At 39.6% G+C, this 24,513-nt stretch overlaps 1 protein-coding gene across 2 annotated transcripts in view; it reads right to left on the bottom strand.

Moving 5' to 3' along the window:
• Positions 1-8,570: 8,570 nt before the first annotated feature.
• ndufv2 (NADH:ubiquinone oxidoreductase core subunit V2) overlaps positions 8,571-24,513 on the bottom strand; it is a 42,623-nt gene continuing 26,680 nt past the window's right edge. Inside the window, exons 4-9 of one of the 2 annotated variants that reach the window (XM_041190566.1) lie at positions 21,889-22,005; positions 21,583-21,618; positions 16,020-16,188; positions 12,759-12,868; positions 11,858-11,934; positions 8,571-8,765 (exon numbers count right to left, since the gene is read on the bottom strand). In XM_041190566.1, coding sequence (XP_041046500.1) covers positions 8,672-8,765; positions 11,858-11,934; positions 12,759-12,868; positions 16,020-16,188; positions 21,583-21,618; positions 21,889-22,005 — 603 coding nt within the window. In that variant the 3' untranslated portion in view covers positions 8,571-8,671. The remainder of the gene's footprint in view (positions 8,766-11,857; positions 11,935-12,758; positions 12,869-16,019; positions 16,189-21,582; positions 21,619-21,888; positions 22,006-24,513) is intronic. The other variant, XM_041190567.1, reaches the window with a different exon arrangement.

The raw sequence follows: 24,513 nt of genomic DNA, 5'->3' as shown, positions 1-24,513 counted from the left end.
CTCCTATTCCACAATAAAGGGAAGCTGGAAATTTCCCTATTGACTCAACAAGTGCACTAATCTACTGCTTGTGAAATGTAAGGACAAGGAAAGTCCCAGATTTGATCCCTTTTGCACTGTTTACTGTCAATGTTTATAGGTTTTTAAATATATTTGCATGAGATACTTAAGTGTTGCATACACTTGCAGAGCCATACCCTAGCAAGTGGCAATGGGAGATAAAGTAGAAAATAGTTGTGTTGAAGTAATTTCTGCCTGTGTACAAGTTTTTTTGGCTATTTGTTATCATGACTAAAGCCCACAGCAATTTTTCATAATTGCACACTGGGTAACAGGCTTTTATTTTGGATATTTTTCAGTCTGAAACAAAGATTTTTAAAGGCCAGTTGTTTTTCTTCAATTATCTGCTTTTATAATTTTTTTCTGTAGCCTGACAATATAGAATTCTATATTAGCATTTCTAATGCTCCTCCAGCTGAATTGATTTAAATGAAGTACTGAATGTATTGGTGTAATAGGATTCCACTGGTGCTTTATTTGTGCTATCAACCTAGTTAGCTACTTTTGTTTCACTCCACTCTGTCCAATTTCCCCTATATCCAATGTCCTCTATATGTACTTGAAAGCTGTCAGGTTATCCTTTGTCCAACGAAAAGGCCGCTCTATTTATAAATAATGGACATGTTAAATAGATCAAATGAAACAGTCTTTCAGTTCCTGTTGATAGGATACTTTTTTGCATGTTGAATACTCTTCATACGCTGGTGCATATTACCGTTTTGCAGGTGTACTTCTTCATTCACAGGATGTGGCACTGTTGGCAAGACCAGTATTTATTATTTATCCCTAATTGTCCTTGAAGGTGGTGGCTCAGTCTGAGATGCAGGTACTTCCATGGTGCTAGTGGCTAGAGAGTTTTGACATGCAGCATTTCAAGGGCTGGTAATTCTAAAGGCATTTCTTTGGAATACTTAAATTGCACAAGTGCTGCTGAATTTCTAGGGTTATGGTTTTTGTTTTAAATATGGTGGTACTCCAAATGGGTGGGGTAAGGCTAGTTCTGAGACCAAGATAATGGTTCTATCAATATTGGGCATGCAAAAACTGATAGCAGTTTAGCATGATCCTATTACATCAATATGGATTTAAAAAATGACACAATCTTGGCATATAGCTGTTTAAGAATCAAGCTAAACCCAGCATTAGGAATTATTTGGAGTCAAGAAAGCTTTTCCACAAGCCCCCTCTTGATTAGGTAGACAGCATTTTACAGATTGTCCACTGTGCTGGGAGCCATGTGAGAAGCTATTTTTAATTAGATTCCCAGTTCCTGGTGTTTATGCTTTCTATAACTCAGTGGTATACTTGGAAATTCAGTTTTATCTGAACTGCTTGATATAAAAGTATGTTTAAGCACAAGCCAGCTTACACTTTCTGGATTTCCAGAATCTATATTAAATTATACCCCACTCCCCACCAAAAAAAAAGTATGAAGAACATTATTTGGGTTAGAACGTTCTGCGTTTTGGTGTGGCAATGAATTGGGATGGTGCTGGAGAATTGCAAATGTTACACCCTTTTTGTTGAACAAGGGTGTGAGGATAAGCTCAGCAACCACACACCAGTCAGTTTAACCTTGGTGGGAAACCTTTTAGAAATGATAATTGGGGTCAACATTAACTGTCATTGGACAATTTCATTTCAACATTGTCTGCACGAAGCAGATTTTTTTTTATGGAATGAGCCCTAACCCATGCATATCTCTGATATATCGGTGATGCATTTGCAATCTTTGCATTTGCAACCATATGCAAGAATTTCCTTTCACACTTTGTGTTTTCCATCCCATGCTCAAATTTATTTTTAAGATGGAGCAGTCTAACATGCTTCCTTTCCTTGATGTGCTAGTTGAGGAATGTACAAATGATTTCTCCTTTCTCCATTACTGTCTACATTAAGCCTACCTTCAGTTAATCTACACTTGGGATTCATATAGCTTCATGGGTTATAAGATTGGTCTTATCAGTAATCTCATAAATAGGGTCCTAGCCATTTGTTCACCCAACAATTTGGCTGATGGAATCGAACAACATGTTCCTCCGGTTGTTCATAATGGGAGAGTACAGATTATACTCAACCAGCCCATGCTTATATAACCCAGAACAAACGTGTTGGATGTGATTCCACGATTGGGCAGTACTTGCTAGACAATTCTGACTGCAATAATAGTTACACTAAGAATCAATATAAGATACTCAGTCATGCTCATAACATGGCTCATTTTCATTCGCTAGAAGTGATGTACGTACATATGCATAGGCCTGTTCTCTGCAAACAAAAGGAATATATTCAAGCCTTGTGCTTTTTTTAAATTACTAGGGAGCTTGGAGCCTATAGTTTGCTGTTGCTTTCTCCATGGTGACATGGAGAGCTGACTTGCACACTTTTTTTTCCCTATTGAAGTTTGGCATTCTTGCCTTTTTGTCTTGAGTGCAATATGAAAAGCTTCAGAAATATGTCTCACTTTTCTGCAATATGTTCATCTCTAACCTCAAAAAACAGAAGTTGATGTGGCATACATGAACTTCCAAAAGGCATTTGATAAAGTGCCACATAACCAGCTTGTTAGCAAAGTTGAAGACCATGGATGAAAAGTCGGTAGCAAAATGGATACAAAGCTGGTTGAACGACAGGAAATAAGAGTAATACTGAATAGTCTGAGAAAGGTGTATAGTGGGGTTCCCCAGGGTTTGGTATATAATTAATGGCCTAGATTTAGGTGTACAGTGGACAATTTCAAAATTTGTAGATGACACGAAACTTGGTAGAATTGTGAACTGAGGATGGTGATAAAATCCAAGAAGACAGGTTTGTGGAATGAATGGACAAGAAGCATATGATTAAAAACAAAAAAACTGCGGATGCTGGAAATCCAAAACAAAATTACCTGGAAAAACTCAGCAGGTCTGGCAGCATCGGCGGAGAAGAGTCAAGTTCTGTCGAAGGGTCATGAGGACTAAACGTCAACTCTTTTCTTCTCCGCCGATGCTGCCAGACCTGCTGAGTTTTTCCAGGTAATTTTGTTTAAGAAGCATATGATGTTTATTGCAGAGAAGTGTGAAGTGACTGATTTTGGGAGAAAGAACGAGAGGCAATATGAAGGGCACAATTCTAAAAGGGGTGCAGGAGCAGAGGGACCTCAGTGTAAATGTGCAGAAATTGCTGAACATAGTAAGGCAAGCTGAAAAAGTTTGGGAGGAATCGAGCCTGAAGCAAACTGGAGGTAGGAATGGGCAAGATTGAGAGGATTCAAAGGCAAGAATTTTTAATAAGATAATCTTCACTTCTGGAACAAACAGCATACTTTTCTATGCTTCTGTGGTTCTACTGTAAAATTATATTTGACAATCTTAGTGATATGGCAGGTCAATTTGCATTTCTAGCATTGTCCAACTCTGCCCTGCCTCAGCTTTGCTTCTACTGAAATCCTCATCCATTCCTTTGTTACGTCTAAACTTTGGTTATTTCAGTGTACTCCTGGCCGGTCTCCCACATTCTACCCTCCCTTAAACTTGATGCCCTTGTCCTGACTTGCACCACCAAACTACACTGGCTCCTGGTTAAGCAACACCTCAATTTTCTAATTCTCAACCTTATTTTCAAGAATTCCCTCTTAAACCTCACTGCCTCTTTGAAACCTACCTCTTCAATCTTCTGGTCATCTGCCCTAATGTAATGTCAAAGATTGGTGCTCCTGTGAAGTTCATCTGGACATTTTACTATGTTAAAAGGCACTATATAAATGCATTTTGATATCAAATGGTATAGCTAAGTAATTAAGCAGTAGGAAGACAAAAAAACCCTCTGCACTCCACTCTACTGTTTAATACAACATGGTTACCAATGAATGAGATTAATTGCACTAAGATGCTCATGTAGACCTTGAATAATGTCTTAAATGTGGCAGCAATTGATTTTGAATATCTGTTTACATTTTTTAAACAGAAATCTATAATCTCCTTGACTGCAGTTTTAATTATTGGTGAAGCTCTAGGAACTCCCAAGCTATTTTAGCTTGGATTATCAGGAATGTTTACAATCTTATTATAAAATATCTATTTGGCAACATTGTCAAATTGTATCAAAGTAACATTTATTCAATTAATACCCGATGCATCTGAATTCATAGAATGTTCCCTTGTGTAGGGAATTGACTTACAAACTGAAACGAAGGTCCACACCAGTTTGGCACCACTTATGTGCAACTCCACGCCCAAAAACCTGTTCCCACAATGTCAGTCAAAAACAATTTTAAATTCTGCAGTCATATAGATCTGACTGCTGTGAATAACCTGTAATTCACCAGTTACTGATCTGTAGTTTACTTCAATTATTGCTGTAATGCTATTTTAAGTAGTGAATTCTTCACCTTCACACCTGCTTGCTTTTGCTGAGTTATATTTGGTAACTGTACAGTGTTGCTTTTTTAAAAATCCTGATTAGGCCGCTACCATTCTTATGGGCTCAAGGATCAGAAGTGCAACAATGAGGATGGACATTTTTTGAAACATTTTAAATTAGTACGACAAAATAATCAATTATAGGTATGCTCCTAAGGTTTTTTTATTATAATAGTTGACCTTAAGGTGGTGTTCAAGTTATGAAGGTTTGTTAATGATTATGTGCCATATCCAATGCTTCTAACATCGTAAGTGAGGAATGCTGCTGGGCTGGATAGTTTCCCTAACAGATGTGCTGGTACTGCATCTTTTCACAGATTTAGAATTACCTCAAGTTTCATCCTAAATTCTGAAAACATAACTATTGCCTTAACTTGGAAAAGTGCAGTAAAATGGCCTCACCTAAGCATCCATTTAGTGAATTTAAGTGGACTACATTGATAATTCTTCTCCTCCTTTCCATCCTTGGGAAAATTATCACCTAAGTCTCCAAGTCCGTTTCCACAATTTTATATTTGTGGCTTCGTTTCTTGCATATGTACTTTGCTCTTAAGTCTGAATTGAATACGTCATGTTATTTTGGGTAGAAGATCATAAAGCTCCAGTTAATTGTTTTATCATTTCTAAGATATGATGTGGTCAGAATCACAATTTCTAAAATATACTATAGATTATCTCCTGCTGAACATTTCAGAAGGAAGGGATTTGGGGCATAGGGAAAACTAACCAAATCTGCTGTTACCTGTGCTATTGAAATAACTTTGGGGTCTCAAAGTTAAAGAGAATCTTGGTTGTCTACCTATATCTTTCAATTCGTTCTTGGGATATTTGGCAAGGCTGGAATTTATTGGCCATCACTAGTTGGCCTGGTGGTGGGCTGCCTTCCTGAACCACTGAATTTTAGCTTGATGCAGCTGAGTGAAGTGGCCCAGCAAGCCAGGGGGCAGACATTGACATTGGGCTGAAGTCACCCACACCAGATCTGATGAGGACAGATTTCCTTCCCTAAAGGACATTGGTGAACCAGCTTTATGCTCACTTTTTACTGATGGGATTTTTAAATTTCCAAATTTATTTTATGCTGAATCCAAGTTCTCAAACTGTCAGTTATTTGAAGCTGTTTTCTGGAATATTATTCCAGTAACACAATCACTGCACTATGCTCGTTGAAATTCAAAGTATTCAGTGGACATAAAACCAATACACAACAGCTGTTAGTTGTTTCATATGGCTCAATATTAGGTGGGTCTGTCAGCTGTTAAATTCAATCTGCATATGTAACATTTATATACTTTGTGGAAAGTACAGAAATTCAAAGTGGTGTACATTATATGGCACTTAACCCAGTTTTTTTAATGGCTAGTGGGCATCATTGACAAGACAATCCCTAAATGCCCTCAAAGGTAATAAGCTGCACCTTGAAACACTACATTTGGGTGGGGCTGTTGAGTAGGGAGTTCAAGAATTTTAACCCTGTAATGAAGGGATAGCAATGTTTCCATAAAATATTGTAGGACTGGGAGCGAGGGGAACTTGCAGGTGATACTTCCATGTGGCAGCTGCCCTTGCTTTTCTAAGTAGAGGTTGCAGTTCTGGAAGGTTCTGTCAATGAAACTTTGGCAAGTTACTGATTGCTGGAGTGAATTTGTTCCGCTTTTTGTGGGCATACACAACCATTTAGTGCTCTGTTAATTGACTTGAGATGGGGTTTCTACCCCTCTCACTCAGAGCAGGAAATGGTCCTTAAGAGGTCATTAGTTTGCCACTGAAGGGCCTTTAATTGGGGCAAGTGCAGGCCAGTTTAGGACTTATTCATTTGAATATAAAATTGAGTGGCAGGGGCTGGTGGGAAGGCTATTTGAAGAATTTTATGGGCCCCTTCTGCCTGCAAACTCACTGGCAGTAAAATTCTGCCCAGAATTTCTTCCCATTTTGATTTTCTCCTTGTCCATTCTCTTCCTGCTTACATCCTGTGACTGAAATGCTCCAGTTTATTTTGCCCCCTAAATGCTTCCTTTTCACCATGGACTTCCCTAATTTATCTACACCTCAATCCCCTTGAATACAGGTCCAACTAGTCCCCATTCACATCACCACCTTTACCTGGTTGAACTTGTTCCCATTTCCCTGTGTTTCTACCTAATAGATGCAACAGTTTAGTCCTGACACAAGGCCATTGTTTGAAATGTTAACCTCTCCAGAGTCTGCCTGACTTGCTGAGACCAGCAGTTTATTTTTGTTACAGTTCCTTGTGGTAGTGTCCTAGGTCTACCATCTTCAACTGCTTCATCCATGACCTCTCCACTAATGAATGCAAAATGTTTGGTTCCATTCAAAATTCCTGATAAAGCAGCTCCTACTTATATGCAGCAAGGCTTGGATAATTAACATTTGTGCCACAAGTACCAGGCAATGCCCATCTCTAATAAGAGTCTAAGTACTTTCTTGACATTAAATGACATTACTATCAGAATGCCCCACCATCAATATGCTAGGGTTCACTGCTGACCAGAAACTCTAGTAGCCATGACATTTGAGGCTGGCACAAAAGATCAGAAGCTGGATATTCTGGAAGAGTGGGCTCATCTAATTTCTCAAAACCTCTCTACTTGGACCATGTAAATAAGTGAAGATAGTGATGGAAGCAGCTGCAACACCCTCCAGGTTAAAGCAGTTTGATGGATGGACAACACTTAATGTACTGATAATTATTTAACTGCAGTATTAACTAGCTACACTATGCACTGCAGAAACTCACCAAATAATCTGACACTGCCTTTCAAACCCACCACAAGCTAGCAGGACAAGGGCAACAAAGTGATTGGGAACTCATGCTTCAAGTCACAGGTCATATCTTTGCTGAGTCAAAATCCTGAAACAACCTATTTAACACCATGGAGTATCTTTGCTACACTGACTGCAACAGGTCAAGAAGGTTGATCACAATACATCATTCAAGAGCATCTAACAGTGGATAATAAATTAAAATTAACTTTTAGCAAAGGAATTTGACTCTTATTGATTTGATGGGTGTAAATTGTTTTGACAAAGTGTTGCATTTCATAAACTTTTACATCTTAAAAGGAAATTTGTGAAGAGTCTTACTTGGCAACTGAAACACTCACACTTGTCATACTGTATCACCCTGGTCTGATAAGCTGGTGACATAATTGGGCAAACATAAGTTATGTCAGTAAATACATTTACACATCTTTCCTAATATGCAACTTCCCATCTTCTGATTTAATAGAATGCCTTCTTCATCATGAAAATTTTCTACAACCTCCATTTAATCTGTCACAACACTGCTTACTGTCTCATAGAAATATATTGAGAAACAATACTTCAGTGCCCAACAACCAAGAATTGACAATCTAAATTCAAAGGATCTACACACATTTACTTTTGTCCAACAACTGTATTGAATCACAGCTCAAATGCATATCTTCCTGAACACAAGAATGTGGGTGCCAAAAGTAGTTGCTTGCTTGCTTGCATCCATCCATGTTTATGTAATACAACTTTTCTTCCAGCTGTGAGATCTGTTTCAAAACACTTCCTTCCTCCATCAATGACTTAAGTTAAATGCCTTAAATAAGGGGTAGATCAAAGGCAGTGGGAACATTTATTCTGGGGCAAGGAAAAAAATTCAGATCATAAAACATAGAAACTAGAAGCAGGCCATTCATTATGATCATCCAACTCAATAGCCTGCTCCCACTTTCTTCCCCATATCCTTTTGATCTCTTTCATCCCAAGAGCTTGAAAACATACAATGTTTTGGCCTCAACTACTTTGTGGTAATGAATTCCATAGGCTCACCACACTCTGGGTGAAGAAATTTCTTCCCATCTCAGTCCTAAATGGTCTAGCCCGTATCCTCAGACTGTGACCCCTGGACTCCCCCACTATCAGGAACATCCTTCTTGCATCTACCCTGTCTAGTCCTGTCAGAATTTTATAGGTTTCTGAGATCTTAGGGTTTTGCAACAGTCTCTGCCAAGCAGATTGAAACAATGCCCTAGGGGGAAACTAGGGCCAGCTTTCTATCGAGTTCTGTGGTTCAAAAGTGGAAATAAAATCCAATTTAAATATTTAATAAAACAAAACTTTAAGGTGGTATGAACATTTTTATATACATTTATACCTTGTGTACACAGATAACTTCATAATTTCAAGATATAATTGATAATGTAGACAGAACAAGCTGGTTAAAGGTCTGGCTGAATTCCAAAACCCGGTCCCTTCGGTGGTTCTAGTAGTGAAGTTAAACCTTCAGCAGGCTCACAAGAAAAACGTCCACTCCTAGAAAGAACGAGATAAATTGAAGCACTTTATGTTCAAACACTATACAGTAAATATCAGTTTTTAGTAAGCCACACACCAGTAAACTGTGCTTGCATTCTGTAGTAGACATAAGTCCTGTATATCACAGGGCTGAGCCTCAATTTCAAATGTAAAATAAACCTGCAATTTTTTTTCCTGAATCTTATTTTGAAATATTCATTAGTACACAACTTGTATTTATAGTCATGCCTTTAACTTGGTAAAACATCCTATGGCATTTTGGGAGTTTCAACCAAAATCTGACAGCCACACAAAGATATTGGGAGAGTTGGGTTTTAAGAAGCACCCTAAAAGGAGCTATAGAGAAGCAGAGCTTGAGAGAAGGGAATTGTCTCATTGGCAGGGAGCGAGGAACTCGCGGTGAGGGAGTGGAGATTGTGGCAAGAGCCAAAGACAATGGCTTCAGCCTTTTCAGTATTTAGGTGGGAGCAAATTTCTGTTCTTGTCACACTGCTTGTCCAATATATAGTACTACAAGTTAGGAACAAGAGAAGGGTCAGGGGAGAGAGTGGTGAGATAGAGCTGTGTCATGTGTACAAGTGAAACCTGAACTGTTTTTGAATAATATCACCAAGAGGCAATGTGTTGATGAGAAATGAGAGGCAAGAGCAGTTTGGTGGGAACTCTTTCCCCAGAGAGCAGTGGAGGCTGGATCACTGAATATTTTGAATCCCTTGTCTGTCAAGAATCTAAAGGGTAGACAGGAAGGTAGATTTAAGGCCATGATCATATCAAATGACATGACAGACAGACTCAAGGGGACTGAATGGCCTACTCTTGCACCTAATTCATGTGTTTGTATGTATTCCCTCTATTAGAATAACTGACTTAAGAGCTACTGGTGTTGCACCTGTACAGATTTATTAGCATACAGAATTTACTAGACACCATAGGAAAGCTGACACTTGTGTGTCCCAAACAGCAGACCCTCTGCAAGGAAGTAAGTTACAAACAAGCCTTCCTTTGGCACCAGTCGGTGGCCTTTGGCTCTCCGAACTTCTATTTTGGGCAGACAGCTAACTAGTGGCATGCAGATAAATTCCAGGAATTAAAAGGCTTGGCCTCAAACAGCATTTTACACTCTCCCACCCCACCCTAAACTTGCTGAGAATTAAAATAGAGTAAATGAATGCTAGGTTCTGACATGGGCAATAAACTTTTCTTTGTGCAAAACATTTTTTTTCAATTTCCACCATCCATTACACCATATCTGCTTATTCTGAGTCAGCCATCTATATCAAGAAATGGGGTGCCAACCATTTGCCATTGGTGCAAATTAGAAAGCATTGCCTAAAACTCATCAAGCACACCTTTTAATTCTCTGTTTAAGCAAATGTTTGTAGTTTGCTGATAACAAAGTACTGTGCTTACAAGCAGTACTTTTATTTTGAAGTCAGTCATGCATATTTTCCATGAGGGAAAATTAAGTTTTAACAAGAGGAAATTACTTTAAAAAAACCCCTGCACTGCTGCAATCTCTTGCTGAGCTTGACACCTTCCAACTCAGTTTTAGAATTCATTACAGAAAATGCGTTTGGAAAAATGATCTGAATATAGGAACATTGTTGATAATGCTACCAACTGCTGAATGTTAATTCTGATACCAAGCTGACCATTGCATACAATAGACAAGTTGCCTTTGTACAAATGTGCCCACTATTAAGCAATGAGACTGATGCCCTTCAGGTCTGCTGCCTAATGAGAATTACTGTCTGTTCAGTTACCAAGTTCATCTGTACAGTACATAGAACAGATTTTATACAGACCTACATTAGAATGAGAATTAGACTGATTTACATAAATTCCTAAATATAAAGTGGGTTTATGAAACTTAACCCAAGTTGTCATTAGTTAATTTAAAAGTTAAGTAAAACAGCTGCCAGGACATTGTTCAGACATGCAGCTGCCTGTCCTAAATTCCAAAACACAACAGAAAAGGTTGTTTAATGTAACTGCTCTAGCACATATCTGTGACCAGAAAACAAGATAGAAATTAAAATGCAGCACTGTAGCTGCTGTTGGTTATTTTTAATAACCCTTTGTATAAGCTTTTAAAAATTGAGACTTAATTACTAAATTGACTAATTACTAGATTAGTAACAGGAGAAACAATTATGGGATTTTATTAAATTACATAGCCATAAATTGTGCTATAAGGATTAAAAAATCCTTTTAACAAGGTCACATTCTCTTTCCTCTACTCTGTAGAGAGCACATATCAGCCATAATCTCCTTCCCTTCAAAAACAGAACATCGTTTGTCTAGAATGACATGAGTAATCACTAAGAATTTCACATACTCTTGAAACTATACCCAAGTGCAAGTTACCATCTTAAGAGGATGAGGCCTTTTTTAAAAAAAAATCACACCTTCATAGTCCCAAAATTATGGTGGTTGAAGGGAAATGCCCCTATTTACTTTATAAATAAACCAAGGGGTTTTAGGTGAATACACAGCAAGACAAGTGCAAAACTTATTCATAAGCCTGAATTGTGTGTCTTGGTATCTTCAATGCTGGTCCACTTTTGCTCAGAATGCTGAAATTCTCTTGCAGGAGCTGAAGTACAGTTTTATACTTCCCTTAAACTCCTCTTCTGTCTGCAGACCTGCTTGAAAAAGTCACAATGGCTTTGCCACTCAGATTGCAATTTAACTAGAGCCTATCTCCAGCAGGTGCATGTTTTTAGAACTAAACATCTGAAATGGCTCCAGGATTGGAAGTGGTTGGGCGGGGGGGGGGGGTTGGTTGGAGGAGAGGAGAGTCCCAATTTAAAAAAAATATTGTGAATTACTCAGTGCTGAGGATAAATGTGTGCAAAATTTGAAATTTCAAGTTAAGTTTACAGGAATTAATGGTATAGATTTAACATTCCATAATGGATAGTAGAATCTGAAATAATTTAGATTCTAGTAGTTTAGTCTATAGATGAGTTTAAAAATCCTAGCATTCATTACTGTTGTACATAAAGTTTTTTAAGTTTCCTCATCTTCCAAATGTAGATTTTAAAAAACATTGCATTTTACAGCATAACTCCTTGCATTCTATTTACCTTGGGCCAGGTTTGGGAATCTTGCCAGCTTTTAATTCATCAATTATTTCCTCCATATCTTTCGTCGTTAAATCTTCCTGTAATGTAAATATAACATTACTACCCATATGCAATTATACAATTGTTACTGTACAAAGGTAAAGTATTTTAATGTAAATGTAGCAAATCCCTGTATAGTTTAACAAAGGATAAAAGTAATACACCCAGTGTAGTAGCGAAGCTAAAAATCAAAAACCCATAAGGTTCAATTCCTGGTTCATTTTGAGTTAGCTGATGTCAGCCAGGGTTCCTGATCACTAGTAGAAAATACAAGTGTGAAGATTAGGTGAGAACAGGAGCTGCCACCCTGTTTTGCCAACTCTTACTGTATTGACAATAAGAGTGGCACTTGTGCTTAGCACTTGGGTGAATCATGGGACCGTACTCCAGGAAGAATCAGAAAAGGGGTAAATATTGACAAACATTATAAATCTAAAGCACATTTCCTTGAGCAAAATAGTTTATATTGAAAATTAAGTATGTAAATTTCAAGCTACTTTAAAGCAGTTAGTCACAACTAGGCAAGTTGAGTAAGAGTTTTATTTAAAGCTGCACAGTTGAAAATTAGTGCCAAGAGTTGGATACAGAAGGTATTGAGTATTAAATGGCAGCCATTTCAATTTCCTACAATTATAAAATCTTCCTGCTGTGGACCAGATTTTGAAATTACATTTATTGAATGAAGACAAGTATTATTCTAGTTGCTGCTGTTTAAGACTGAATAGTAATTTCAAATAGTCGATTTAGTGTTGAAATTATTTCCAATATCAACTATAGTAAAGATGTCTACAATGTTGTTAAACTTGTTCTACCGTTGTCACAATTTTACACCTTTTATATGCAATCCATTGCAAAGACTTACATAATAGTTGTCATTAATTTGCACCATTGGTGCATTGACACAGGCACCCAGGCACTCCACTTCTGTGACGGTGAAAAACTTGTCAGGCGTAGTTTCTCCAATCGAGATTCCTAAAGAGGAAATGAACATAACTGAAAACACTTCACTTTGAGACCCATCAGAACCAACCTGGCTGGACTCCGTTGTTTCCAAGTAGCCTTTTTTTAAAAAAAACCCTCCCGTGGTTTAAAGGCTAGATGTCATGCTTCTGTTGCTATAGAGTTTTAGAAAAGGCAGTTTAAAAAAAATTCATTAAAACAATGGTCAACAAAAAATGCTTATTTTGGGCCTCTGCGCCAGATTCAATATTTGAAGTGGTGTAATAAATGTTCTATTTTTAAAATATGCTTAATTTTATGTATATTCAACAATCAAGGTTTTACTGTTGTCTTTACCATAGAAAATTACACAATTTACAATGGGATTAAAGATACCAAAATATTTCAATGATTTATGATTTACCTATGCAATAAAAAATTTATGTATAGTACCAGCTGGAATTTGGGTTATCTAATAATTTCAATGATCCTCTTGACCAAAGCTTAAATCCAACCTTTATGTTCCCTGCTCTATTTTTAATCAAGCTTGTCAATTTTTGGCTTGGAGAGGTGAGGAAAATTTTCTAAGAGTATGTTGGACACATTTTGAAATGCCAATGGACAAGCTAAGTAAAGGGGAATTACTGTTGGATTTTCAGAGACATGGTAAGATTTTTTACAACTGGCAAGATTTATTACATTGATTTTTTCCAAAAGTGCTGACCATAATGACAACATAATATGAAAATCTTTTATGGGAAAAGTAAATTCTAATGTCATGGGGGGAACAATGGGATTTAAAGAGGAAGGAAGGCTGTATGAGGTGTGGCTATGAAAGGTACAGACTTGTGGGAAGCCTCTAGTCACTTTGCAGAAGTCTGTTGTTCCAATAACCAAAGCTGTGTTAAAAGCCTTTGGAATTCCACTATCGGGTGTAATCCACTATTGGGTGCTTGCGGTAACCTTGCTGAATTGCCTCTAAATTTAAAATATATTTTAGACTGTTGCCTTTAAAGGGAGTGTGTAATTGGGAGCCAGGTTAGTTAAGAATTTTAGGAATTGTTATAATTAACTAACTAACTCGTATGCTATTCTTTGTTAATAAACATTTTAATTTTTAAAATGTCAAGGTGTTACTGGACTCATTATTTATGAATTCTTAATCATGGTTCTAAAGAATTAGAAGCAATAAAAGACAAAATTACAAATGAAGAGCAAGGAAAGGCCTCAGAGCAGACGTCCACATAGAACCATCACCAACACAGACCCTAGATCACGTCCATTGGTGCACTGTTTAGAGTAGTTCTGACAAAAACTAGCATTGAGGATGATAGCTAAAGGCTCTCTAGTGGCAAGAAGTTCCGTTATGGGGAACTATCATTTTATTTCGGGATACAAATCTACAGCTATTGTCAAATAACTCAATCTTGACAAACCACTGCTATGATCTCAGGTGGTACACTTAATAACCAGAGACGAGAGATATTGGCAGATATTTTTTCACATTCAATGTCACTAGTCATTTTCATAAGCAAAACTTACATCCCATTCAACCCAGAGTAAGACTGCTACTGCCCAATACTTAAAATCATTGGTTCATTCCATTGTTTAAGAGAACCCTTGCTCTATATAATAGCAACTGATTAACAGGCCATCCCATGAATTCTCACTTTACGAAGAGCACAATGAATAAGAATTTTAATGAGATAAGACACCGATTTTGTACTTATACTTGTATTGTACCATTCATTAATGAATGTTTAATTAGAGCATGAGGATCTATATCTTCCTATGCTGCTCAGGTTATGAAAATAAACATGCAACCTGTTTCCTCTCAATATAAATTATAAGACAGAAGACTACCTTCCCTAGCTTAACCGCTAAAGTTGTTTATTCAGATTTTAAAATATAGTAATTGTTTCTGCTGGTTATGAAATCACAAGCCACTATATGGTACAGACTATTCCTGCCTCAGGCACTGTTCCAGAAAGACTGATCCTTGCTCAAGAAGCTATTAATCAGAGGGTTACAAAATGGGGCATAATCTTTCTCTCTAATTATGCCAAACTATCTACTAATATTGAATGAAGGCAATCTTTATTGGTGGGTACTTGCCAATTACTGTGACCATTCTACCTAACTAGTTTTCACTACGGTACACAACTTCAATAATAACTTTTATAAATAAGCAACATTGATCCCAATGTGTGTCTAATTATCATTTGAGATTGCTGATTTACTAGTTTAAAAACAACACTATGCAGCTTTTGGGAGTTAACACTGGTTTCAGTGTGCAGGGGGTTAAGAAATATTACAAGTTCAAAAATCCAATCCATCCAAAAATCCATTTTTATCACAAGATTCTTGCTACTCCTAGCTTTCAACAGAAGCATTTTCAGAGTCTGAATCTGGCATCTGCTGAATGCTAAACCAGCTTTTACCCAACCTGAAATGCAGGAGTTGAGGGAACCGAATAAACTATTTTTTGTTAGCTTTGCTCAGAAGCATTCTCACCCAAGTCAGAGCTGGTAGGTTCAAGCTCCACTCAGAACTTGAGCACTTGCTGTGCAGTGTTGAAGAAATGCTGTGTTTTACGTGCCATCTTTGGGCTGTAATGTTAAACTAAGATCCTTGCTGCCTATTAAGCTGGACATATATGGCATCCTGTAGCAGTGCCTTCCTCTTGACTAACATTTATCTTAAAACCAAGAACCTCAAAACAGAATAATTGATCCTTAATCTTATTGCTGTTGTGTGTAAAATGATTACTGTATCTGCCTATAAGACAACAGTGACCACACATCAAAAGTATTTAATTGGTTGTGAAGTGCTTTGGGATGTTCTGGAGGCATGAAAAGATTCTGCAAATAACCAATTTTTTTTACCAAGTAAGAATTTAGAAAAGTTCATAGAAGCATTAAATGGAATATTTGGCTTTAAAAGTCTCTATTTTATTGTAAATATTTGAATATTTCAGAAACGCAGAGTCCCAATTACTAATTATTTCGCTTCAGTAATTGAGTAAACTAAGCCATAACCAATAAATCAATACTAGAATATTTTTGTACATTTGATGAAAACAAATGTTATACAGGATCCTTACAGTATATATTGATACAAGTTATTTTAAGAAAAAAGGCTCACGTTTCAGTAAATGACTAGAGTATCCAGATTTTCTGCTTACCAAGCTTTTTCGTGATGCATGCTACAATGCTGTCAGAGTCTCGAAGCATGCATGGTGTGGTTGTGCAGATCTGAATGTGGAACTTTCCCATTGGCTTGCGATTAAACATAGTGTAAAATGTTGCTACTTCATATACCCTCATAGTAGGCATATTCAGAAGCTCGCCAACCTTTTAGAGAAAAAGACATAAAAAGTGATTCGAAGATTTTGCTTCCTAGAATGGACTGCAATAGTCATAATTGCAAATCCTACAACTTCTTCAATTCAGTCCAGCATTTTCAGGGGGGGGGGTACTGGGGACTAACCTCTTACTTTTCAGGCAGTAAAATCAAATAAACAAGCTTTGAAATATACACCACTTCTGAGGGGAACCAAATTAAGTCAAATTTATTGAAGAGGTCACAAAGTTGATAGACAATGATTGTCTAGTTGATCAAATGCCTCTGATAAAAATTTCTAATCCATCAGTATTCAGTTGCTTCCAGTTACCAATTAGTATCTTGCCTCAGATTAATGCTAGCTACTCCCATAAACAGTCTTATTTAAGTGTGCAATTACTGGCCAATATATAAAGTGTAACCAAGGGTAGTGAAATAGTTGCCCCCACTTTTTGATTTGAATGGAATCTTCATGTCTTTCATTCACAAAGCCTCTACCAAATGTGATCTGGGAAAGACTAAAGACCAGGCCAGAAACAAATCGTTTCACCAATTTATTTCATGGAATGGCTATGTGCGTTAACCATTTGGCCCATAGAGCCTGTGCCAGTTCTAACAGCAAATTAGTTGGTCCTATTACCCCACCCTTTGCCCATAGTCCCTCCAAATTATTTTCCCTTGAGGTACTTATCTAATTCCCTCTTGAAAACTATGATTGAATCTGCCTCTACCACCCTTTCAAACAGTGCATTCTAGAACATAACTACTCAAAATTTTTCCTCGTACCGACTTTTGTTCTTTTGCCAATCACTTTAAACCTAGATCCTCTTATTCTTGACCCTTTTGCCAAGGAGAACAACCCCAGATGCTCCAGTCTATCTCAGCCCTGAAACCATTCTCATAAATTTCTTCTCCACCCACAAACCTCAAACTTTCCATTGTTCAGAATTGGACACACTACTCCAGTTGTGACCCGACCAGTATTTTATGAAGGCCATCTATTTTACTCTATATGTCTAGGTCATTAACGTATATCAAGAAAAGCAGTGGGCCTAGTACAGGTCCCTGGGGAGTTTCACTATATACGTTCCTCCAGTCTGAAAAACAATCATATTCCACTACTGATTCTTGCCTTTAGCCACTTTTGTATGCACATGTATTAGGCTGGTTCCTAGAATGACAGGGTTGTCGTATGGGGAAAGGTTGAGCAGGTTGGGCCTATACTCATTGTAATTTAGAATGCTAAAAGGCGATCTGATTGAAACAGAAGATTGAGGGGACCTGACAGGGTAGATGCCAAGAGGATGATTCCCCTCGTGGTGAATCTAGAACTGTGGGGCAGTTTAAAAATAAAGGGTCTCCCATTTAAGTCTAATGAGAATTTTTTTTCTGAGGATCATTCGTCTTTGGTATTCTCTTCCACAGCGAGCAGTAGAGGCTGAGTCACTGAATATATTCAGGGCTGAGCTAGACATAATTTTACTTACAAGGGAGTCCAAGGTTATAGGGGGCAGACAAGAAAGCAGAGCTGTGCCACAATCAAATCATCCATGATCTTAATGAATGGCAGAGGAAGCTCACTGAGCTGAATAGCCTACTCTTATTTCTTATGATAAAATTACTAGGAGAAACTGAGGGGAGAGGCAAATTTTAAAAAAGTTACGCACAATGTTATGATCTGGCATGGACTGCCTGAAAGAGTGGTGGAAGTAAATTCAATAGTAACTTTCAGAAGGGAATTGGATATATTCCTAAAGTAAATACTTGCAAGATTATGGGAAGAGAGCAAGGTAGTGGGACAAAAACAAAAAACTGCGGATGCTGGAAATCCAAAACAAAAACAGAATTACCTGGAAAAACTCAGTCTACTGCATTCGTTGCTCCCAATGCGGTCTCCTCTACATTGGAGAGACCAAACATAAACTGGGCGACCGCTTTGCAGAACACCTGCGGTCTGTCCTCAAGAGTGACCCAAACCTCCCTGTCGCTTGCCATTTCAACACTCCACCCTGCTCTCTTGCCCACATGTCTGTCCTTGGCTTGCTGCATTGTTCCAGTGAAGCCCAACGCAAACCGGAGGAACAACATCTCATCTTCCGACCAGGCACTTTACAGCCTTCCGGACTGAATATTGAATTCAACAACTTTAGGTCTTGACCTCCCCCCTCCATCCCCACCCCCTTTCTGTTTCTTCCCCCTTCCTTTTGTTTTTTTTCTAATAAATTATATAGATTTTTCTTTTTCCCACCTATTTCCATTATTTTAAAATATTTTTAAATCTTTTATGCTCCCCCCACCCCCACTAGAGCTATACCTTGAGTGCTCTACCATCCATTCTTAATTAGCACATTCGTTTAGATAATATCACCAACTTCGACACCTATGTGTTCTTTTGTTCTGCTGTCTATGACATCTTTTGATGATTTGCTTCTATCACTGCTTTTGCCTACAACCACACCACCCCCCCGACCACCCCCCCCCACTTCTCTCCGTGCGCCCCACCGCCCCCCCCCACTTCTCTCCGCTTCTCTCCTCCCCCCCCCCCCCCCACCACCACCACCATCTTAAACCAGCTTATATTTCATCCCTTCCTGGGATTCACCTAGTTCTGTCGAAGGGTCATGAGGACTCGAAACGTCAACTCTTTTCTTCTCCGCCGATGCTGCCAGACCTGCTGAGTTTTTCCAGGTAATTCTGTTTTTGTTAAGGTAGTGGGACAAATGGGCTAGGTCTTCCAAAGAGCCAGCTGACACAATGGACTAAATGACGACCTTCTATGATTTTATTACATTTTTCCCTGCATTTCAGGTATTGCAAGTTTCATAATGGGGAGAAGGGGTAAATGGGATAATGGGACAAGCTGAATGGAATAGTTGATCCTTTCCTGTGTTTAATGTCTGAAACATCATCAATATCCTAGCTTGACCACATATAAGGACATTAGAACTAAGAACAGGAGTAGGCAATTCAGCCTCTTAAGCCTGCCCCGCCATTCAGTACGATCATGGCTGATCTCATTTCAGCCTCAACTCCAATTTCCTGCCCTCTCCCCATAACCTTTCAACCCGTTACTAATTAAAAATCTATCTCCTCAAATTTATTCACTGCACTCTAAGGTAGTGAATTCCACAGATTCACGACCCTTTGAGAAAAGTAATTCCTCCTCATCCCTGATTTAAATCCACCACCCCTTAGCCTAAAACTATGGCATCTCATTCTAGAATGCCCCACAGGGGAAACATCTGCTCCACACCTACTTTGTCTATCCCCTTTAGCATCTTTTATACCTCAATTAGATCTCCTCTCATCCTTCTAAACTCTAGCGAATATAAACCTAAACTGCTCAATCTCTCCTCCGAAGACAAGCCCTGTATCTCTGGAATCAATCTAGTGAACCTCCTCTGAACTGCCTCCAATGCAACTACATCCTTCCTCAAGTAAGGGGACCAATACTGTGCACAGTACTCCAGGTGCGGTCTCACCAATGCCTTGTACAGTTGCACCAACACTTCCCTATTTTTAAACTCTATTCCTTTAGCAATTAATGCCAAAATTCCATTTGCCTTCCTTATTACCTGCATACTAGCTTTCAGCAATTCATGCACAAAAACACCCAGATCCCGCTGCACTGAAGCATTCTGAAGTTTAACTCCATTTAAATAATAAGTCACCTTTTTATTCTTCTGACCAAAATGGATAACCTCTCACTTATCCACGTTAAACTCATCTGCCAAATTTTGGCCCATTCACCTAACCTGTCCATATCCACTTGTAAATTTCTTATTTCTTCATTGCAACTTACTTTCTCACCTATTTTGGTGTCATCTGCAAATTTAGCTATAGTACCTTCTATCCCTGAATCCAAGTCTTTAATATAGATTGTAAATAGTTGGGGCCCAAGGACCGAACCCTGTGGCACCTCACTAGTTACAGCTGGCCATCCAGAAAAAGATCCATTTATCCCGACTCTCTGCTTTCTGTTGGTTAGCCAATCCTCTATCTAAGCTAATATATTACCCCTAACTCAGTGTGATTTTATCTTGTGTATTAATCTTTTGTGCGGCACCTTATCAAAGGCCTTCTGGAAGTCCAGATACACTACATCTACAGGATCCCCATTATCCACTTTGCTTTTCACATCTTCAAAGGACTCTAGCAAATTAGTCAAACACAATTTACTCTTCATAAAACCATGCCGACTCTGATGGATTGCATTTTGACTTTCCAAATGTCCCATTACTGCTTCCTTAATAATGGATTTCAACAATTTCCCAATGACAGACATTAAACTAACTGGTCTATACTTTCCTATATTTCCTCTTACAGAATCCAATCCACATTTATCAACACTAAAAAGGGGAAAATTGATTTTACATGAAGAGTAAACTCAAAATCTGAAAATATGTCTGACATTTTGACTATTGGTTACCTGCTACAATCACTTGTTTATTTTAATGAATGCTTCTGTCCCCTGGGTCTCCGACAGTTAATATCAAACTTGTAGCTCAAAATAACATGGATGCAGTCTAGTGAGCTGAAAAGCATCGGAGCAAAATTGCATTTAACTGGAACAGACCACCAACAAAAGCGTGCCTGATTAAATCTGAAGTGCTGCAACATACAACAGATGGCTGACAACACAATGCTTTATTTATACAGTATTCCTAAAACCAAGATTGTTTCTCAGTAATTCTACAAGACCATCAGATCAATCTCTGTATAAGTCACCATTTTGAAGAAGACACCCACTATCAAGTCAATTTTATGTAGTATTTTTTGAAGTAGGTAAAGGAAACAGACTGCATTACTGAAAAAAATGATGAAAACACTAAGATGCGAAAACACATAGCAGATGGTCAGAATTGCAACATTGAGTCATTCATATGGCAATATGGTGAGTTTGGCTCCCTCTCAATAATTCTGAAAACACCATCTGATCAATCTAGGTGCAGCACTTAACAATTTAAAGGCTTCCCAATTAGTAGAAAGGAATTATTTTTGGTGGTCACATTAAAATGAATTAACAAAATTGTGTGCACAGATTTTCTTTCCTCTGTCCTCTATTCATATATCAATATTATTCACAATTGTATTAAAGCCAGAATTTTGCCTTTTAAAATTGCGATCAAATGAAACATTTTCTTTCAGGCCAGCCAGACATACAAATTTGTCAGCCATATTGAAACCTTTTTAATTTAATTTCAGGATGTGGGTGACCCAGTCTTATTAATATATATTGCCCATCCCTGCTCTGAAGTGGTGGGCAATCCTCTTGAACTGCTTCAATCCTTGTAGTGATGGTAGTCACACAATCGCATATAGTAAGGAATTCCAAGATTTTGACCCAACAGTTATGAAAAAACAGTTTTGTATATATCCAAATCAGGATGATCAGAATTGGGTACCTGAAAAGATCTGCCATCACAACTCCTATGAAGACTCTGCAGAATACAAAGCAGAAAGAAAGCAAAGCCCTTATATGCAGATTCGGAAGTTGAAAAAAAACACAAGGAAGTCACCCCCATGGCGTTGTTGTAGAGTTCATGCAGACAACATTAGCAAAGGTCTGCTTACAAGTTACTTGCTCTGCTTGCATGGAGTGTGGTACGAGGCTTTTTATTAAATAGGAAACAATGACGGGAATAAACAAAGTGTGTTCTAAACAGTATCTCTATAAGCATATCAAACTTTTGATTATGATCATTACTTACCTTATTCATGGCAGAGATAGGTAACCAACCATGTTGTCTCTGAGCCAGATCTAGCACTGGGATTACAGCAGCTGATTTATGTCCTTCTGGATAACTACTGAGAATAACATCTAGCCGCTGTAAAATAAACATAACGGGGAAAATTACATTCTAAGTGTGATGTTAACCATGTACTAACAAATCTTAAGGCATCAATCAGTTTGCAGGCAGTATCAGTTTGCAGGCAGTTAGATAGTCTCACTGTTCCACAGAATAAGGCATAGGTGTGATGTTACACAGTACCACACTATTGACTTCCCAAATGTTGCAGCATTATTAGAGGGAATGCGAGCGGAAGCACTTGTATTTCTTGACGTCAAATTGTCCCAAAGCGCTTCACAGCCAATGTAAAAAAAATAAAGAGGGAGGGAAAAGTAATGTTTTTACACTAAGGGCATGAAAGCACAATCTATAGCAGAGAGAATGTAACACTTTGATTATTAATACCATTCAAAGTTTAACAAAAGTTACCTACACAGTGTTATGTTTTAACATTTATATTATACTTCCTTCCAAGCACATTCTATGTGCTTCACAACCAATTAATTACTTTTAAAGAGCAGTTGATATTGTTAATTTAACCTTGCAAATTATGAAGACATTCCAACTTTCCAAACAGAAAATGACATATATTAAAAAAATCACTCCACACACAATCCTCCTCAATCACACTGGCTTCCCTAGACAGCAGCTAATTTGATAAAGTGACTATGTTATCAGCAATGCTCAGATAAAGCACCATCAACCTGAGTGTGTGGAGACCAGGAGATTGGAAGGCAAACAGAGGGGGTGGAAGGCAGCACTGAAGAATCCAGAACGAGCAGGGGGATGGTGCCCAACTTGTAGCAGGTTACTGTACTTTCAAAAATTGCTACAGTTTTATCCAGAAAATGACTTTTACGCAAGGGCCATACACCCAGCTTTAATCCCCAGTATTCTAAATTTCTTATCTTGCATGAGTCGTAATTGGACAGGATTAGGGTGGGGAGAGAAAGTAGCAGTCCTGACTCATTTTACTCCAGCTGAAAACTGCGCTCAGAAATTATACAAGCTGAAGACTCGGGTAAGGGTGCAGACCAATGGCTGTGAGCAAACACGCAGAATTTCCAGCCTCAGCCATGCTGCATGGAGAATCTCCAAAAAGACTGCATGGAAAAGCACTTTTACTGTAAAAAGTCAAATTTACCTAGGGGAGAAATTTCCCCATGTCATGCAGACCCGATCGCCGCCATTTTACACGGGCAGGCCAATTAAGGACAGCCCAGCGTAATGCGTGACTTCTGAGGATAGGAGTGGGCGGATGGCAGGCGTGCAATGACTGCCGGATCCAATGACGACCCGGAGACCTGTTTAAATGAAGCGTTGGCAACCTTGGCAAGGTGGCTCACAATGGCAAGTAGAAGGGCTCACCAAAGGGCAGTGGAGCGGACCAGGCCAGGACTGAGGGCAGTGGAGTGGAGCAGGCCAGGGAGCGGAGCAGCGGAGTGGAGCAGGCCAGGCCGGATGGCAGCAGAGCAGAGGAGAGGAGCAGGCCAGGCCAGAGGAGAGGGCAGTGGAGCGGAGCAGGCCAGGATGGAGGGCAGTGGAGCAGGCCAGGCCAGAGAGCGGAGCGGAGCAGGCCAGGCCGGAGGTCAGGGCAGCGGAGCGGAGCAGGCCAGGCCGGAGGACAGGGCAGCGGAGCGGAGCAGGCCAGGCCGGAGGACAGAGCAGCGGAGCGGAGCAGGCCAGGCCGGAGGACAGGGCAGCGGAGCGGAGCAGGCCAGGCCGGAGGACAGGGCAGCGGAGCGGAGCAGGCCAGGCCGGAGGACAGGGCAGCGGAGCGGAGCAGGCCAGGCCGGAGGACAGGGCAGCGGAGCGGAGCAGGCCAGGCCGGAGGACAGGGCAGCGGAGCGGAGCAGGCCAGGCCGGAGGACAGGGCAGCGGAGCGGAGCAGGCCAGGCCGGAGGACAGGGCAGCGGAGCGGAGCAGGCCAGGCCGGAGGACAGGGAGCGGAGCGGAGCAGGCCAGGCCGGAGGACAGGGCAGCGGAGCAGTGTGCCCCTGTTTTCGGATGCGTGTCTAGCTGTCCTCCTGGAGGAGGTGGCAGCATGGTAGGAGGCCTTGCTTGAGGGACGGGAGGCGGAGGCCCCCCACCTGACCAAACGTGCCTGGGATGAGGTGGCCGAGACTGTGAGCTCCCATGATATGGTGCAACACATGTGCGTCCAGTGCCGCAAGGAATTCAACAACCTCCTGCACTTGGGAAGGGCGAGTACTATGTTGGCAGAGGTCACTTAACGCAGCCGTCAGCCTTTCCCCACAAGGCACCCCCCCCAAAACAACCGAGTGCAATTACAGCATTGAATCTTCCACGGCATGTTTCCCTCACGAGGTGGGCCAGCAGATATTGCCCATGCCCAGTTCACCCTGAGAGGGTAGTGCTGAGATGGGTTCTACACCCGCAGCATGTGAGACACTGACACCCAGAGTATAGATTTGGGGATCTGCACCTGGGCTTAGTGCTGGCACTGCAAAGCATGTCCAAGTCAGGGTGCTAACATGCTGGGAGGGGAGCTTCCAGGTGGCGGGGCACGAATCCATCTGCTGG

The sequence above is a fragment of the Carcharodon carcharias genome, chromosome 6, assembly GCF_017639515.1.
Source record: "Carcharodon carcharias isolate sCarCar2 chromosome 6, sCarCar2.pri, whole genome shotgun sequence".
Taxonomy (NCBI): Eukaryota; Metazoa; Chordata; class Chondrichthyes; order Lamniformes; family Lamnidae; genus Carcharodon; species Carcharodon carcharias.
Note: the sequence above shows the minus strand (reverse complement) of the source record. Positions and strands in the feature narration are given on the sequence as shown.